The 18,864-nt window shown below is 43.3% G+C and overlaps 1 protein-coding gene across 1 annotated transcript in view; it reads right to left on the bottom strand.

Moving 5' to 3' along the window:
• LOC145401316 (lachesin-like) overlaps nucleotides 1-18,864 on the bottom strand; it is a 158,785-nt gene that overhangs the window by 75,702 nt on the left and 64,219 nt on the right. Inside the window, exon 5 of the mRNA XM_080273642.1 lies at nucleotides 1,832-1,963. Within this exon, the coding sequence (XP_080129768.1) occupies nucleotides 1,832-1,963 (132 nt within the window). The remainder of the gene's footprint in view (nucleotides 1-1,831; nucleotides 1,964-18,864) is intronic.

The following is an 18,864-nucleotide window of genomic DNA, read 5'->3' as shown; positions in this document are numbered from 1 at the left end:
CTGTGTGGAGTACAACTCTCATGTGTGGGGAGGCTCCCCACATACAGCTCTTCTCAACAGGGTGGAGTCAAAGGCTTTTCATCTCATTAACTCTCCTCCTCTTACTGACTCCCTTCAACCTCTGTCTCTTCGCCGCACTGTTGCATCTTTATCTCTTTTCTATCGCTACTTTAATGGCCACTGCTCCTCTGAACTGTCTGCATGCATTCCTCCACCTCTACGACGGGCACGTAGCACCCGTCTAGCAGCAAACTCTCATCCTTTTTCTGTCCAACTCTCTAATGCAAGAGTTAACCTTTACTCCCAGTCCTTCATTTATGCAACAGGTCAACTGTGGAACTGTCTCCCTCTGTCTGTATTTCCTGCTGCCTATGATCTCCAGTCTTTCAAACGCAGTGTGTCCAGGCATCTCGAAATGAATGGATCTTGAATTTGGCTCTCTCTTGTATTTTGTTTTTCTCTTGGATGGAACTCTTATTGCGGGCTCATGGCCTTCCTTCTTCCTCGCATTAAAAAAAAAAAAATCTATCAACAACACAAACACTTCAAACATCTTAACAACCGCCACCACTAAGGAGACGAATATTTATACTTTTACCGTCATCACTGCAAGTTTATATCTACAGTTCCCATCATCAGGACTTCTATCATATCAACACAACTAGCACCAACATTTGCACCATAACTGGCACCAAAACAGCCACCATCACTATCACCACCAGTACAACGAGGGCTTCTACTACCTTCATCTGTACCGCAGTTTTTCTATTTGCTCATCATCTGCACCACCACTATCGCCACCAGTGAGTCGAGTGCTTTTGGCACCAGCACCTCTAGCATGAGAGATCGGATGCTGGAAGAGTCATGGTTACTGTTGTTGTTGTGGCTCCAGAATCACCTAGACGTGAGGACAGTGGAATGCAGCTAAAGTTAATATTTTCATGCCGTCTACCATCCTCCCCTCAGGTGACTGGGAGGGAGATGAGGGACGTTTGAATATCAGGCAGCGTGGTTATATCTGAGCCACCACATGAAGGTGTCTCTCTCCAGCACTGTCACTGTCACTAAATCCAGTATCTGACATGAAGACAGCGATGAACTGAAATTCAGCAACTTATCAGTGCTCTAAAAGGCCACGTCATCTGATCCATATTTATCGTCAGAAGCCAAAGAAACATTTTGAAACAAAAAGGATCAATATCCAAATCACCATTTTTATACAAACTTTTAAGCGGGAAAAAGAATTTATTCATTTTTAGACACAGCTACAAGTATATTAATTGCTGCTAAAAATATTGCATTGTTTTGACCTTGTCCACTAACATTATTTTGTTGTGTGGTAAATAATTTTAGCTGTTGGTACAAAACGGGTAGATGTCACATGTTCCACTGAACAAAACAAGGTAGGCTATACTTACTATATGCTAAATTAAATCGAACAAAGTTTTATAGTATATGCAATTTTTCAAGCGGTCACATTAAGAAGCTGTTTCTTCTAGCTCTCTGCATAAATGGAATCTTTCGGAATCACCTACGCCTATAATTTCTAAAACCACACCAGCACCACCTTTAGCACTGCACCGCCAATACAGTTACAATCACCACCACCAGCATCATCCTGCCATGACAGTTACTCACAATGAACATTCAGCTGTATCTTCTCGTGCCAGTATCACCATCACCATCACCATCACTATTCACAGGGATCTTTGACTTGTGTCCTGTCACCATCAGTCATCACCACTATCACCAACACTGTTGCTACCACTTTCACCAACACTTTCGCCACCATAGCATCATCATCACCACCTCTGCCAGCAGCGCTACTCACACTGGACCTTGAGCTGTATCCTCTTGCTGACGGAGGGCTGGATACCGTTGGATGCGACACAGAGGTAGGCGCCCATGTGAAGCCGTGACACCTTGCCGATGGTCAGCGTCTGTCCCTCCAGCACCTTCACTGCTGTGGGCACGAGAATGGGAGGTAAGAGGAGTGGGTGGTAGGGGACCGGGAGGAGCAGAAAGGAGGTGAGAGGTTTGTAGTGAGATCTGGATGAAATATTATGAAAAGAGGGTAGGATGAGGCGTGTAGAGAGGGAAGGATGGGAGATGCGAAGGGATGGAAGGATGAGAGGGGTGCTGGAAGGGAAGGGTAAGATGTGTTTGGAAGAGAAGAGTGAGGTGTGTTAGGAGGGAAGGGTGAGGCGTTTAGGAGGGAAGGGTGAGATGTGCTGGAAGGAAAGGGTGAGAGGTGTGCTAGGAGGGAAGGGTGAGAGGTGTGGTGGGAGGGAAGGGTGAGAAGTTTGTTGGGAGGGAAAGGTGAAAGGTGCTGGAAGGAAAGGGTGAGAGGTGCGTTGCGAGGGAAGGGTGAGAAGTGTGTTGGAAGGGAAGAGTGACAGGTGTGTTTGGAGGGGTGAGTGAGGTGTGCTGGGAGACAAGGGTGAGACTCGTGTGAGGGAAAGAAGGTGGAAATGTGTCGCGCGAGGTAAAGAGACCAATGTGGTGTAATGAGTATTGAAGGAGGAAAGTGGAAGCTTGTGCCGGGGAGGGGGGGGGGGTGAGACGTGTCAGGAGAGAAGAGTAATGTGGATGGGTGAGAAACGTGTGAGGAGGCAAAGACGATGAGTGTGTGACAGAGTAGGGTGCGGGTAAGTTGTGTGGGATGTGAGGATGACATCTGTGTGGGGAAGGAATGGTGGAGGATATATCAGGAGGATAAAGTGTATGTGGTAAAGTGTGTTGGTAGAATAGAAGGAGAAAGATGTATTGAGAGAATGAGGGGAGAGATGCATGAAAGGAGTTATTAGAGGGGTATATGTAAAGGTGTATGTAAAATGTGTGAGGATGTGAGGAAAAGTATTAAGACTGGTGTTGGTGACAGGTGTGTAGAGAATCACAACTTCACACGCCTGAACTGTGTATAAAGAGTACAGAAAAGAAACATACAGAAACACACATCTGACACTTCTCATTACCACATTTCACACAAATTCCGCACTACCACATCTCATTTGATCATATCTCACATTACCACACCTTATTCAAACCCTGTACCGCCACACTTTATACTGTCACACCAGCGCTGAAGGGAGAGCCCATCCAAGGCCGTTCTGTGTACCCCGGGCGAGGAGGAGCGACAGCAACTTCTGCTTAGAGGACCAAACGCCCTCACCAGCCCTGCGTCCCGCGGGGAGGATCTCGATCATCTGGAGCACCGTCTCCCAATAGGGGCCCTACCCTGTTTTTTTTTTTCTTCTTTTTTTACACAGAGGGAAGTGACTCGGGTTTCCTTCTCGCACTTGCCAGAGATTTCGAGAGCAATTCCGAGCCCCAAACACAATGCTTTTATACTCCCTACACATCACAAGCACAAGACAAACACGTGGATCTATTAAGTGCAGTTCTTGAAAAGAATGGATCCACACCACATGCACTACACTTAAAATTTCCAGACATCACGGCACATGGGTATGGGATAAGTGTGACACATCCAGAAACACTACTGATAAGCCAACTGCAATTCCCACACCGTAACCGCTCAAAACATTGCCTCATATGCACATGATACTACCACAACAACCACATCGCAGGCACAGCTTACCCAGTGCGACAAGATTACCTCAATACACTTCAGGTAAGGGTCGAGGACAACAAACTGATGAGTGTTCCAGCCAAATTCACCACCACACAAATCACCAGTGACAATCTTGAGAACAGATACACCCCGAACAGCACATATAACGATGTACCTGTGCCACATACCCCTTCTACTGAGATCCTTGGCGTGGCATATGACGCTGAACACGCCTTCAAGGACCACACAGAAGACATAAAGAGGAAATGCACCCGAAGGCTAAACACACTTAGGGAACTTACAGGGACGCTCTTCGGACAACAAAATGAAACACTCTCCCCTTTGTACAAATACTATAACAGATCAGTAATGCCCAGTGCTTCCCCGGCATGGGCTTTCATCCTATTTACTACCCACTACAACACCTTGCAGACCATACAGAACAACGCTCTACGTATCATTACTGACTGAACAATACTACTCCTATCGCCCACTTACGCTCTGAAGCTAAATTCCTCCCTGTCAGAGAATATCTCGATGTGAGAAATACAGTTCTTTGCGCCAGCCTGTGCTATAACACAACGTCCTTGTCATTATATGACTGAACCATACAATACAACCAGGCATACCCGGTATAAAAACATCACCACTGAAACATAGATAGATAGATAGATAGATATACTGTAGATGTAGATTTATATATATATATATGTGTGTGTGTGTGTGTGTGTGTGTGTGTGTGTAGCCTATATGTGTTAAAATATATATACATGTACACTTCGCAAGCATTATTTCACACGTATACGCACAGGCAAGCACAATCATACTCATACACACACGCGCGCTGGCGCAAATAGAGACACTCACAGTTAATCACAATTACAGACATGCTCACGCACATGAAAATGTAGACATTATACATATGAACACGCTCATGCTTACTTACAAATGGCATCAACAAATCTCTCTCTCTCTCTCTCATAGATAGATAGATAGACAGATAGACAGACAGACAGATACACAGATCCACAGACAGATAGATAGATAGAGATAGACAGATATAGCAAAAACAGACAACGCTCTGACATACACACCAGACACTTTCTTGCATATATAAACAAACACAAACACATAGCACATAATTTTATACACATATATCCTCGATTAAACACACACACACACACACACACACACACACACACACACACACACACACACACAACCCCAGTAATCCCTCCCCGCCCTGCACCCTCACCGCTCACACCCCATTTACCATCTCCTCTTATTTATTGCTCGGCTGGGAGAGAGAGAGAGAGAGAGAGAGAGAGAGAGAGAAACACACACACACACACACACACACACACACACACACAGAGCAAGGATCGACACGAAATCACCGTGCAAGAACAGAGAATCTAGTGCAGGTATAAAGACGCCCGTGATCTTATAATTCTGACTACAAACTCCAGCCCACAAGGAGGCGCGCGGGAGAAGTGAGGGTTGGGGAAGCAAATGGCTCTCACTCAGCCCTCGCCTTCCTCATTCTAAACCTTCCCAAGTGTAGCATTATTTACCATATTCTTAACTGGTCTGGAAATATCGGAGGGGGGAGGGGATGGGAGGAAGAACTTATATTAAAAAAAAAAGTGAAAATCATCTTTTAAAAATGTATTGAGCTGGCATTACTATAATCTGTACTATAAGTTGATGTTGCAGAATCAACTTGTCTCAGACAAAGCTTGGAAAAAAAAAATCGAACTGAGTAAAACGTTGCTCAGTTTCTCGTTTGCTGTATATACAAATCTCTTACAAAACTGTCAGTGGATGTCACATGAGTTCTGACTATATCTATATTCAAAATACGGTGAAGAAAATTATTTTAGCTTAAACTGCAATACAATTACAGTATTGTGTGTGGCAGCGTCCCCACTTCGTTTTCTGTATGTACTGGCTTGTTGCTTGCACCGATTTCCCATGTTTTCAGTTGTCCAGCGCAGTTCATCATTATCTTGTTAACCCCTCCACCCCTGTTACATTATTTATATCTTAGTCTTGTTATCTTGTTGATTCTATTTACCTGAGACAAGTTTTTTTTTTTAAATGGAGAGGTTAGACAGACTCCATTACCTCCTTTACTACCAAAAGGTTCCCCCAAGAAAGCCATCTGGCTGCGGCAAGAAAACCTGCAAAAAGACATTATCGCAGTACAGTGGTTAAGCAAAGATAGCTACATAGGCATTTAAAAAAGTACATGAATTATGTTACTGCTGAACAGGTCTGTCCTGCACCTGTGTCATTTGATGAGGAATATTGGATGGGATTCAGGCGGCTTATTAACAGTGGCAACGCTTTCACGGTCACGAATCATTTAGCCTAAAGCCCTGTACCTGACCTTCATTAAATAAATCGTTAATGTGAGTTGTCATGAATATCTATTCTCTTAACAATAAAAGTGGAGCTTTAATTTGTAAGTAAATAAGCGACTCAGGACTAAAGAAAGCTTTTCTGAGGCTCGAGCCAAGGGAAAGAATACTATTATAATACACTACTAACACCATATTCTGTTCCTTTTCTTTATTCTCTTCTTTTCATATAATTCATCGATGCCCTGTAAAGTTTCTCTTGACCTGCCCTGACTTCACTGCTGATTCCACTTTTTCTTGAAATTAAGGCATAATATACAGACAAGGAAAACTGTCGAGGAACACAAGACAGGCTAAACAAGCAGAACAACTGATGAGGTTATCACAGTCGTAACCTATGATCTGTCTTAATTCCTGGATTTTAAAAAATCATTTGCCCCATCTGTTTGTCACAACAGTATTCCCCTGTCTTCAATAATATACAACTCAGTCGCTTTGCTCTACATATTCTAGGTGTTTCGTATCCTCCTTATATTTCTTACAATGACCAATTTCGATTTTTTAAATAAGTCATCTTAGAGGATGGATGCGTAGGCCCGACTCTATATCTTTTAATTCTGTGTAGTTCTCAGCCGCTTCAGTCCGATGACCTGTTTTTTATCTTAACCTAGCCACCAGCATTAGTTTTTATTCACCTTTACACGAAATCTCTACGAGTACAGTGTGTAACGAAGGCTTCATAATAATATAACCCATACAGTTCCATGAGTCAGCTCTATGCAGAATATCATTGTCGGGATAACAAGAATAAAGTAAAGCTTAGACAGGTGCTGCGTACTTACCTGCCTTAAGCCTTTCAGCTAATGTACGTCTTAAACAATATATTGTATTCTTGATATCTACAGACGATTTTACTCAGCTTAGGAGAGACTGCAGTGGTAAAGCAGTTAAAGAACACTGGATCTAACCTCTCTAATTCGAAAAGTGTCCCCTGAGTCGAATAAAATCGTCAGCAAATAGCAAGACTAAAATACAAATGACGAACTCGCGCTGAGCGGGGACAGCGCAGGCACCCAGCAGAGAGCCTGACGGAGGAGCGCTAAGTTCTGGAGCAGTCTTACTCAGTCTGTCTTTCTCCATGCCTGTCACTGTTGTCATTCTAGCGCAGTGTGTTCTCGCATCTCAGAGTGAACGGATTTCGACTCTGGATTTCTTTTAATTTTCTTTGTGTGAGATGGAGTGTGTAGGGCTTAAGGGTGAGGTTCTTTCTTTATACATAATTTCATAAGCAAGCAACTGGAGAGTAAGAAATACTGACATGAACATAAAATTAATTATGAAGATGTGGACAGAAAATGTACAATCGAGAGAGAGAGAGAGAGAGAGAGAGACAGAGACAGACAGACAGACAGACAGACAGACAAACAGACAGACGAGGGGGGGTGAAGAAGAGAGGCCTACCCCAGGAAACAAAAGGGTGAAGGATGGATTAGCCCCCTCCTGGCCTCCTCCCTCTGGCCCCTATTATTTTTCTGGCTACCTGTGTTCCGGCGAAATGAACGAGGCAGGAGAGCTCACCCCGGTAATCTGCCCCTAATGCCTTACAAGGAAACAGTGCGCAAGGAGAGCTTACGCAAGGAAAGTCTGTGTAAGGAAAGACTGTTGGCAAAAACACTATACGCAAGGGAGTTTGATAATCACTGCAGTTTTTGTACGTAAAGATATGGTGTAGTTTTTATGCAAGATGTATTTATGTAAGGTTACAGTGTATGCAAGGAGCGTATGTGTGCAAGAAACTCCTGTATGTAAGAAGATTCTGTATGCAAGGAGGGTGTGCATGCATGGAGGGTGTGTATGCATGGAGGGTATGTATACAAGGAGGGTATGTATGCAGGGAGGGTATGTATGCATGGAGGGTATGTATGTATGCAAGGAGGATATGTATGCAAGAAGGGTACATATGCAAGGAGGGTATGTGTGTATGCAAGGAAAATATGTATGCATGGAGGGTATGTATGTATGCAAGGAGGATATGTATGCAAGGAGGATATGAATGCAAGAAGAATATGTATGCAAAGAGGGTGTGTATGAAAGGAACGTTTATTGTACATCCAAAAGTTAATTTTTAGGGAGCCTCTGTATTCAATAAAGGACTAAACACAAGGAACATGTGCATACAAGGAAGGGTTACATGTAAGGAACGGCTATGCAAGAAAACTAAAAATATGTGTGTCCTGTGAGCTATTTTGTCTGTTTTTCAGGCAAAAAAGTTAAGAAATTTACAGAAAAATTCTGCAGGTTCTACCGAATATATATAATATGAACAGCTAGATAGATAGATAAGTAGATAAAGATATAGATAGACACAGATGTAGATCGATAGATATAGATACAGATAGATAGATAGATAGATAGATAGACAAATAAACATACAGACAAATAGACAGACAGATAGATGTAATGTATATATGTGAGAATGAATTTATATTTACATTTATATATTTTTCACGCTTTACATCATCAAATAATTATGTTGCACTTACATAAAGCACACACACACACACACACACACACACACACACACACACACACACAACAGAGGTAGTCATTGTGGTATTGTAAGACGGAGGAGGAGGGTACAGTGGTAAGAGAGGGAGTGATTACTAGTGTGCAGGAGGAGTGGGAGTGAGGGAAGGAGGGAGGAGGTACTATGGTGTGGGAGAAAGGAGGGCAGTTGTGCAGTGAGAGATGGAGAGTGTACTACTCACCGGGAGGGGTGTAGGGATTGCTATTGTATGTGAGAGAGACTGAAGGGAAGGGGTACTATTTTGGTTAACGGGAGGGGGGGTGGGGTTGTACTGCAGCATCCCCACCCCTCCAGCGTTGGCTAAAGCCGCACACCCCCTTCACATCAAAGGCGCGGCACAGTTCGGGGACACCTCGCAACAGTCGGCCCTCCTCTATCTTTCATGGCGGCATTGCAAGGACGCTGTAAAATTGAATACCAATAATCCTTTTACGTCCCAGTGTTGGAGTTACCTGCAGCCGGTGGAGACAAGAAAGCGGCACGACGCTGATGCACACAGTAACTTGCAATCAATGTGCAAGAATTTTACCCACATACCGAGGAGTTGTGTGTTCAGAAGGTACAATTTTCCCGTGTGATGCTACAGGGATATGCTCGACCCCTCATCTGTACACTTCACGGTAACTATGACATCCGTACTGGTTGCGATCACTGTTGGTAATGTGGGTGGGAGGGATATACAGGAAAGAGACTAACCCTTTCTGCCCGAAGACGTTTTTTTTTAATTTTTGTCCTTGCTACCATCAGACGATTGTTAACAGCTCATGCAAGCCTCTTCGAATCAGAGGAGGTTATTAATAATAATAATAATAATAATGATAATAATAAAAATAATATTAACAGTAGTAGCAGTAGCAGTATTAGTATTAGTATTAGTAGTAGTAGTAGTAGTAACTAGAACTCTGTAATAGTTCTGTGGACAGTCACGTCTCCACCTACTGTTCCGGATGGAGGTCCTTGACTAACGGTCGCTATGACATAAACAGAACGCCTCAGTAGTGTTCATAGGTCATGGTAGGGTACATTCTGTACTAATTTAGTGAAAATTGGTCCAAGTTCACCTTTCAGATTCCTTGTGCAGGGCGGAATGAAATCTGCAGGGGAAACAAGCAACTTATCTAGTTCACACATAATACAGCAATGGCTTTTCCTGCCATGCCCTTCCAATGCGCGTAAGGGGAGCTGCAAGGCTAGGTGGATGAGTTTGGCAGAGTGTGTAAGAAAAGGAATCTAAAGGTGAATGCAGGGAAGAGTAAAGTGATGGTCTTCGAGAGAAATAGTCACTGAACGTACAGTGAGATTGGAAATGGATAATGAGTTCGTTTAAAGTACTTGGATAGTGTGATGAGTAAAGATGAAAGTTTAGAGGGTGAAGTGCTTGAAAGAGTACAACAAAGAAGAAAGGATGCTAGAGCTTTGAATGCAGTGATAAGAAACAGGGAAGTGAGCATGGAAGTAAAAAATTCGCTGCATGACAGTATTGTGATACCAACTTTAACATATTGAAGCGAAACTTGGACCTTGTTGGAGAGACACAAGCCAAGAGTGAGAGCAGTGGAAATGAGTTATATGAGAGGAGCATGTGGAGTCACATGGAGAGACAGACTGACAAATAAGGAAGTGAAGGAGCGTTGTGGTGTGGATGTGGATGTGATAGAAAGCGTTAGGAGAAACACACTGTGGTGATTTGGCCATGTGGAGAGGATGGAGAGCTAGAGACTGACGAGGAGAGTGTATGTGAGTGAGGTGGAGGGGGGGTGAGGGAGGAGGAGGGCAAAGAAGAGATGGAGGGATGGAGTGGAGAGGTATGTGAGAGAGGGGGGGGGGTGAGCTGGGACAGAGCTCTGAGCTGGGAACAGGGCAATGAAAAGGCGGGGGACAGGGCGACATGGAGGCGATTTTTTTGAGGGTACTCTTTACGGGATCAAGGCGTCTGGCAAAAGATAGATAGGTAGACTAATTTACGGGCAAATGTACAGTCAAGTACAACAGTTCGCTTGGTATTCCATCGTGGCATTTTTACCTGTACAGTAGGGAATACGCATCATATCTACAAACATCATTTGCAGGCAAAGAAACATTTCAAACCACTTACATCTTAGTAATATTAGCCACTCGAGGAATGTTAAAAGCAAAAGAGGTGAATTATTAGGCATACATTTGTTCCCGACCGTACCTCGCAAGCAGATTTAACAACCATGCCAAATGACCGAAGCCTCAATGCCTGTTCAGAAATCCATCGTAGCCAACTATTCGGAGACTCATGCTGTGAACTACGCCCAACCTCAACAGACCGGGCCGGGTTCTCGCCGGCACAGGAGGTCATCGCCCCATCACGCCCACTATATTATCTCTGCATTCGGAACATCAATATTTCCTGGTACGTTACTTTTGCTGTGTCAACATTAGCCACTTCAGCACGGTGACTTTCTTCTTACCAGATGATTAGTCAGTTCATGAGGGTCCCTATTAGAGAAGGGGTTAATAACAGCTACATATAACCCCTCCACTTCGATCGTCTGATAATACCAAGACTGAAAACATGAACTCGTCATCCGATTGAAGGACTCCAAAAAAATATGCTGTAGATCACGTGCAGCAGAATTAAGACGCGCTACTGGAGTGTAGGAAAAATCGTTAGTTAGAAGGTGTTACAAAGCCTAATCAGCCCACAAATATAAGGCTCTTGGACATAAATCCTCCCCAGGTGTATACTTTACCTGCACGTACACGAAAGGAAGGGACCCGTGTGTACTTGATCTCCATGTATACAAGAGAGAGAGAGAGAGAGAGAGAGAGAGAGCAATATCGATACTTGGAATCATGCAGCATAATAATTTCTCCGAGAGATTCATACTATGATACCAAGACAGTATACGAAAAAATTTTACGTACTGCAGACGCCCCCTCCTCTCTCTCTCTCTCTCTCTCAGGCACGTGAACACAACCTACATTAAGTCTTCGTCTACCTTGTTCACGTAATAAATACACACAGGTCTTTCTCCCAGGCAGGCAGATTAATAAAACAAATCCATGTGTACATATAACGAGAGCACACAGATACTCTCCCGTGTACGTGGAGATAAAACACACACAGATCCCTTCCGTGTACGTGGAAAATCTATACATATTCTTCACTCCCATGTACTGTACGTGACAATGAAGTGCACACGGACCCCCCCCCTTTTACATCATCTCTCCTTACCTTGTACGTAGAAATATAGTATACACACACACACACACACACACATGTACGCCGAGTGCAGGGTGAGTGAGAGTGTAGACTGCGTGGGTGGCTTGGCCTAACCTAACCCCCACCTTTACAGCCACAGAAACACCACAGCTGCACCTGCATGATGCACCACCACACCTGCCCACACACACTTCCCAGCCTAACCCCTCCCAGCCAAGGCATTTTCTCGGGTGAATATAATCGTCAGTCACTACTCCATTTTACCTTAACCTGGCCCAGATTTTCATCTTTTTGCTGTTTGTTTCATGTAGCTCAGTAACAGAAAAAGGTAATGCTACGGTTCTACATCTTTTGCATGGCAACTCTGTGTGACTCGCATCATTTTCTAAAGTAAATCTCCTGTGACAGCTCATCATTCAGTATGGAGGAGTGGTAATTTTCAGGTGTAGTTGAAAAAAAAAAAAAAAGTACAATGAGAAGCGGTAATTTTCAGGCGTAGTTGGAGAAAAAAAAAGAAAAGAGTACAGTGAGGAGTGGTAATTTTCAGGTGTAGTTGGAGAAAAAAAAAGTACAGTGAGAAGTGGTAATTTTCAGGCGTAGTTGGAGAAAAAAAAGAAAGAGTACAGTGAGGATAATACAGGAACAATACAGGAACACGTCAGTTCAACCATCGTTCTGTCAAGATTTTCCTATGCGATGATAATCACCTGGCTTTAGGATGAATATATATATTGATTCAACCATTACTATGAAAGATCTACAGAGTCAGCTACTATGCTCTTTTTTCTCTAACCTGGCCTAAAATTGTCATACTCCCGTCTAGAACGTTGAAGTATAACACGAGATTAACATCAGAATATGATGCTAGTCACTAAGCGGTGTTGTGGAAAGTACGTATAGCCATACTGCCGATTTATTCTGCCACTTCAACGACCTGAAATAGGCAGCAAAAAGACAAAACTGGTTAAGGTGAAAGGACTATAGCCATTCAGCTGCAAAGTGAATCGTTCCCGTGAATAAAATCGTGTGGCATTAGTATAAAGTACATCAATGCAGTATTTTCAGGGGAAGTATTACAGAAAATACTTTGAATCCTCTTACTGTGCAGGAACCTTCACAGGTGAGTTGAACTGTCCAGTACAGGTGAGAATAATAAAAACAAAAGTAACAGCATTTTAGCTCACCGACTTCCTTTGTACTGTTGTTACATGTGGAAGTAGAATGAGAGCTTGAGAGCTTAGAGCAAAGCTGAAGAGGTGAAGAAACTAGTGGGAAGTCGGAGGTACTGATTAAGAAGTGAGCTGGTGGAGACGTGGAAGGGCTGGTGAAGACGTGGAAGGGGTGGTGGAAAAGTGGAGAGGTTAGTGGAGTGGTGGACGGACAGGCGGGGAGGTGGAGGGACTTGTGAAGAAGTGGAGGGGTTGGTGGTCACGTGCAGGGACTGTGAAAGGGTGGAGGGACTGGTGGGGAGGCGAACGAGAAGTGGAGAGGTGGGAGATCAGGCGGAAATATAAAAACAAGTGGTGGAAGAGATGTAGAGGTAGAGGAATGGATAGAGAGTGGATGAACAAATAGAAAAGCAGTAAACAAACTAATGGAACAATTGAAATGAGTCTAAGAGGAGCAGATGGAGAAGGAAGGGGACAAGTGGAGGGACAAGTGGAGAGATGGAAGGGAGAGGGTGAAGTGGTGACACAGGAGATGGAGAAAGAAGGAAATGAGTAGAGGGGGTGGAGTGGTGGAGGAACAGATGGAGAAGGAATGGCCAGAGACAAGTGGAGAAGTGGACGGAGGGATTGAGGGTGGACTAATCAGATTGGGTGGGGTGCGTTCAGTCTCTTGGGAGGAAAGTTTGTCTCTTGGTCACTGAGGCTTCCTAGGTCTTGATCTGCCTCACTTTCCCTTACCCTGCTTGTGCTTGCCTCGTCCTGCCTCACCTTTCCTCGTCCTGCCTCACCTTTCTTCAACCTGCCTCACTTTCTTTTTCTACCTTTTCTTGCATCATCCTCTCCTCTTATGTCTCTCTGCATCACACTTCTTCCTTCCACATCACCAGCCCAGCTCTTCATAAATTCTGCATTACGCACGAGACTTCCTTCCAGTTCCAGGCCTTTTGTAATCTTATTTCTGCTTATTTTCAATTTCAGCCCCCAAGCAGAAATTATCTCTCACTTCCATCGCCAAGTTCAATCGATAATTATCTCTTTTACCTCCAGTCTCAAACTTCTGCAATAACACCTTTTTATTTCCATGAGTCAGTCGCAATTTATCGTTCCTATTTCTATTCACTGTGAAGCGTTTCTCTCGTATGTTCCATCATCTCCCTGTTTTCCCATTTCCTCTTTCCTTAGCGTTCATCTCCTCAATCTTTATTTCTATTTTTCATTTTGTTACCCGTCCCCGACCCGGAGAGGCTCGAGGACGGGTATTGTTTTCATTCGGTTTGTCTGCTTGTCTGTTTGTCTGTCTGTCTGTCTGTTAACAACTTTACGCGAAAACTACTGGTACGATTTTGACCACAATAGGGATGATGAGCGCTGACCTTCTGATCACCTGGGTTGAGTATACAATTTTGACCCAATATTAGGCAAGTAAAGCTGTACTTGGATCCGTCAGCCTTCATCAGTCCGTTACTCTATACCTATTTTATGCTATTTTTCTTGCCATCAGATCATTTTATTCAGCACAGAGATGACCTCTCCTAGTGAACGAATTATTTGACACAGGTCACTTCAAGACTACTCGAGTTCTCTGCGTGCTATACGTAGTGTTGTAAAGAATAGTAAATATGAAAAGAAACATGAGAACAAGTTACCATCTGACGCCTTTAATGTGGCCGCGACCCGCCACCTTTGACCTACTGAATGCAAAATCATTCAGTGGAATCCAGACACTACTAATGGTCGTTATTTTTATCAGGTATGTTCAGAATACTCTTTAGAGAGGAAGCCTAACAGGAGAGACCGAGGAAAGAGGGCATTTTTTGTTTCTTAGTGTTACCTAATAGCGTTATTGTTCTTTTTATCTCTTCATCCCGGATTTCTTTAAGTGGGATTCAGCGAATCCCGCCTGATTTCCACCAAAATCTGGTCAAAATTTTCTCATGGTAAAAGTAAATACTTCGGTTTAAAATCTTACATGAAGATAGTACAGGACTACTATGGATTCCAGAGGCAGTGGAACAGTGTTTTTCGGCAATAACTTTTTATCAAAGCGTTGGATTACGATAATATTTTACTAGGGTGTTTCAGACCCCGACCTAACTGGCGTCAGTATGGATTATTACCAACTGTGGACACTTAAGGCACTTATATGAGGAAAATAAGCATGCGAGGCAACAGAATGAGCCATCGCTCGTGCAAGGCTAGCGTGACGTATAGTTATGACATTATCTATTACGATACTAGTAAGGCAGGACTCTGTCCGAAAACGTCAATTCATGGCCTTGGTTATAAGTCACACTGACTCGAACAGAAAATGAATCACGGTATGGAAATAATGCATTGCTTAGGAGTGAGAATGAAACGCCATAGCAACGCCAGAAATACAAGGATACGAACACACATTCGTAAAATACAACCAATGTGAATTTTTGAGTATCCAGCCCTGGGCGAGGTAACCACGTAAACACGAGCCCGTGGACCCCATCATCATCGACATCGTCAGCGATGACGATGACGGGGATGACGACCTGTTCCTGGAGAGTGACACTGAATAAATGTTACCGTGTGCTATGTTTTTTAGTTCATTTGTACACCTATCATAATATATCCACATTCTGTCTCCGGCTACTGCAATGCATGCCTCTTTATTACATGCATATACCATTTATCATTGCATCAATGGCCGTAGGTTTCATGTAAATGCTTTGTAGTTATATTATTACTGACTCTTCTTGACAATTTATATTCAGGTATTATTAAACAGGTGTCTCCTTACTCTCCGCTGAACTATATATTCCACTGTGACGATAACAGGCAACATGTCATGTGTGCAATGTAAGGCTATCATGTTACTTATATATGACACGTTTCGTCACTTACACATTTGTAATGTTGGAAGTGTACTTCAATCAGGGGATATAGGGAGCTGTACACCTCAATGGGATGGTATTTCCATATATGATGATAACATTACAATAATTCACATCCCTGCGTTAAAAATGGATAACTTCCTTATAGGCCTATACGAAAATACCAGGCTTATTTTTCAAATATAGGCAACATTTTCCGTCTACCAGAGCAGACACCCACCCTTTCCAATATTTCACCTATTCGATGATTAGGGGGCGGTGTCTATATGGACAACGTCAAAGTGACGTTAGGATATGAGTGAGGTGGCGGGGCATTTCCCCGCTAGCCTCGCTCCAGCAATGGGTTAAACAGTCGCCTCGCATGCTTATTTTCCTCTTATATGTGCCTTAAGTCTCCACATTTGGTAATAAACCATACTGACGCCAGTTAGGTCGAAACATACCCTGGTACAATATCATCGTAATCCAACGCTTTGATAAAAAATTATTGCCGAAAAACACTGTTCCACTGCCTCTGGAATCCATAGTAGACGATTCGATCTCCGTGAATACGAGCCGAGTCGAACGAACTCCAGTTAGCCTAGCCATATCAAACACGTTAATACAGGTGGCGACTAAGGGGAACATTTGTTTGCGTTGTGTAATGACTTCTTACCGTATCAACTCTCAAAACAGTAAACCACTGCCATTGAATGGGGATTAGGTTCTTTAGGCGAAGTCTTTTCCAAGCAGCAACGAATCCCATTTTTTTTATCCTCATAGCAGACTGTTTTATCTCATTTCCGGATTATTTTATTTAGATTTGGAGAGATTATTCTGACGGAAGGGGTTAGATGTAGTTCAGTACGATACGCATTTTTTAAAACTGAATAGAATTATTTGGATATGCCGAGAATAATACATAAAAGACGCCCTCGAGTTGAAAAAGTTAAACTAGTCAACCAGATTTAATCCAGAAATTGACCCTCACCTGAGAGCAAAATACGATGACAGACTATGACGTGATGAGGAGGTAAACTACGTGAATGCAGATGAATGTCAAAATACCACTAATGAAGCCAGACGATAATTTTGAGATATCTGTAGGTGGTGGCGCCCATCATCCACTCACCTGATGTAGTGCTGCCTACTTCTTCCTTAGCCTTTATCATTCTTTTCTGTGCCTGCCCTCCTCTCTTCCTGTTTCTCCCATCTTTTCTGTCACTTCTTATTGCTTTTCTTTTCTTTACAGATGGCTCTACATTGAGTGACAAGCCAAATGGTTTCCTGTAAGCCAAGAAACCATTTACAACGCTGGGTGGTAACCATATAACCAAACCATACGTGCTCCCTACGTGTCAACAAGTGGGTTGGTGGAGGGTTAGTCCCCCTCCCTGTAAAACAAATAACTCAAAGTCAAATGGCCACCCCTTACGGGATTATGACGTCTGGCAATAGATAGACAGATAGATTAACCTACTATCTTTGAGACAGAGACGGGGGGGGGGGGTAGGAGATTCGCAGAGACATCGATCTCCGCCTGGTATCCGCCTTGACAGATAAGAAGTCAGAAGTCATACCTGGTAGCTAATACAGTAAGAGAAAAGGTTAGGTCGCGGATTCGACTCTCGTCTGGGAAAGAGAGCAGTTGAAGGAATCTGAATTTCATTAAACAGACTACTGCTCTACCAAAGGTCCGCCGACATGTCATAAAAATACCCCTGCTAATACCAGTACATCAGTCCTGTATGTGACAGTCCTAGTTTGTCTTCAAAATGGACGTGGGTAATAGGGCCGAAGTTGTGATATGTGGATGTGTATGGTACGTAGGAGGAATGGTGGACCTCAGGGAACGGGCTATTAAGCCTATGCCCACAGTCGGACACACACACAAAAATCCAAATTAAACATCAGACGGTAGAAAAATAGACGTAAATATCTCGAAGAAATATTTTATAGGAAAGTTAGAAACTGAGCATAATTTTATACTCGTACAAATCCAGTTATTGTTAAGCTGCCACCACTGACCATTATTTCAGTCTGTCTCAACAACACAACCAATATTTTAATCTTTCCAAATTACAGGACCATCCTAGTCTACCATTGTTAGGCATGTTCACCATTCATAATACTTCCCCATTACTCTCTGCTGTCATAATACTGCCATTGTCCAATTCGGTCACTATAATTTTGAGACCATTATAGTTTATTACTGAAATACTACGCACATTCTGTCCTAGTAATGGAACATGAAATAGTATGTATATAACTACTGTGGCCATCATTAAAATACTGCCACCATTCCAGTCTAGCACTGCCAGAGAGAGAGAGAGAGAGAGAGAGAGAGAGAGAGAGAGAGAGGTGAATGGAATAGTCTGTGATGAAGTATGAGAGTGGAGGAGGGTGGGGCGAGCACCACACAGCGCCACCCTCACATCAAAGCAACCGCATAACCAAAAAAATTACAAAGCCAACAAAAAGGCGGACTGTGTAAGAGTTCCTTTAAAGAAGATTGATGCTCCAGTATGGCAAAGGGAAAAAATGTAAGTCTTAAAATACATTGTTTACGGCAGTACGGGCAGTAATCCAATTCCAGGGAGGGAGAAAATCAAAGTATGGGTTCCTGTTATTTTCGCAGGGTGATGTTCAAGTCTGGGAACACGGAAAAATTGTCAGACAGAAAAAAATACATATATTTTTCACGACGGTACGAACAATAAATTTAATTCTTTTACTTCCAGCAATATCTGAAAAAGTCAAGGACATTGACCGGCTGAGCAATGGTGTGAGTTTTCCGTCTGCCCGACTGTTCGTGCACGCTCTAGAGACTGCCGTCATGGACCGATTTTGACGGTTGAGGTGTCAGGTGAATCTTCTTCACCTGACGGTGTACCCTCACTGGAATGTTAGACAAGCTCAGGTTAACCCCAAGATCGCAGTGTCCAGACAAATACCAAAGCCAAAGAGAAATTATCTTTATCTAGAAGAGTCTGTCTATCTATTGCCTGATGCCCTAATCCCGTAAGGGGTGGCCTCAAACAAATCGACTCCATGTCAACCAGTCCCTCGCCATTTCACTGCCCTGCTCCCAGCTCACACACCCCTCTCTCATATACCTCTCCACTTCATCCCTCC

This window comes from Coenobita brevimanus, chromosome 55, assembly GCF_032717465.1.
Source record: "Coenobita brevimanus isolate Jiangsu-jjx chromosome 55, ASM3271746v2, whole genome shotgun sequence".
Lineage (NCBI taxonomy): Eukaryota > Metazoa > Arthropoda > Malacostraca > Decapoda > Coenobitidae > Coenobita > Coenobita brevimanus.
The sequence above is the reverse complement of the archived record's forward strand: the minus strand, read 5'-3'. Positions and strand labels throughout refer to the sequence as shown.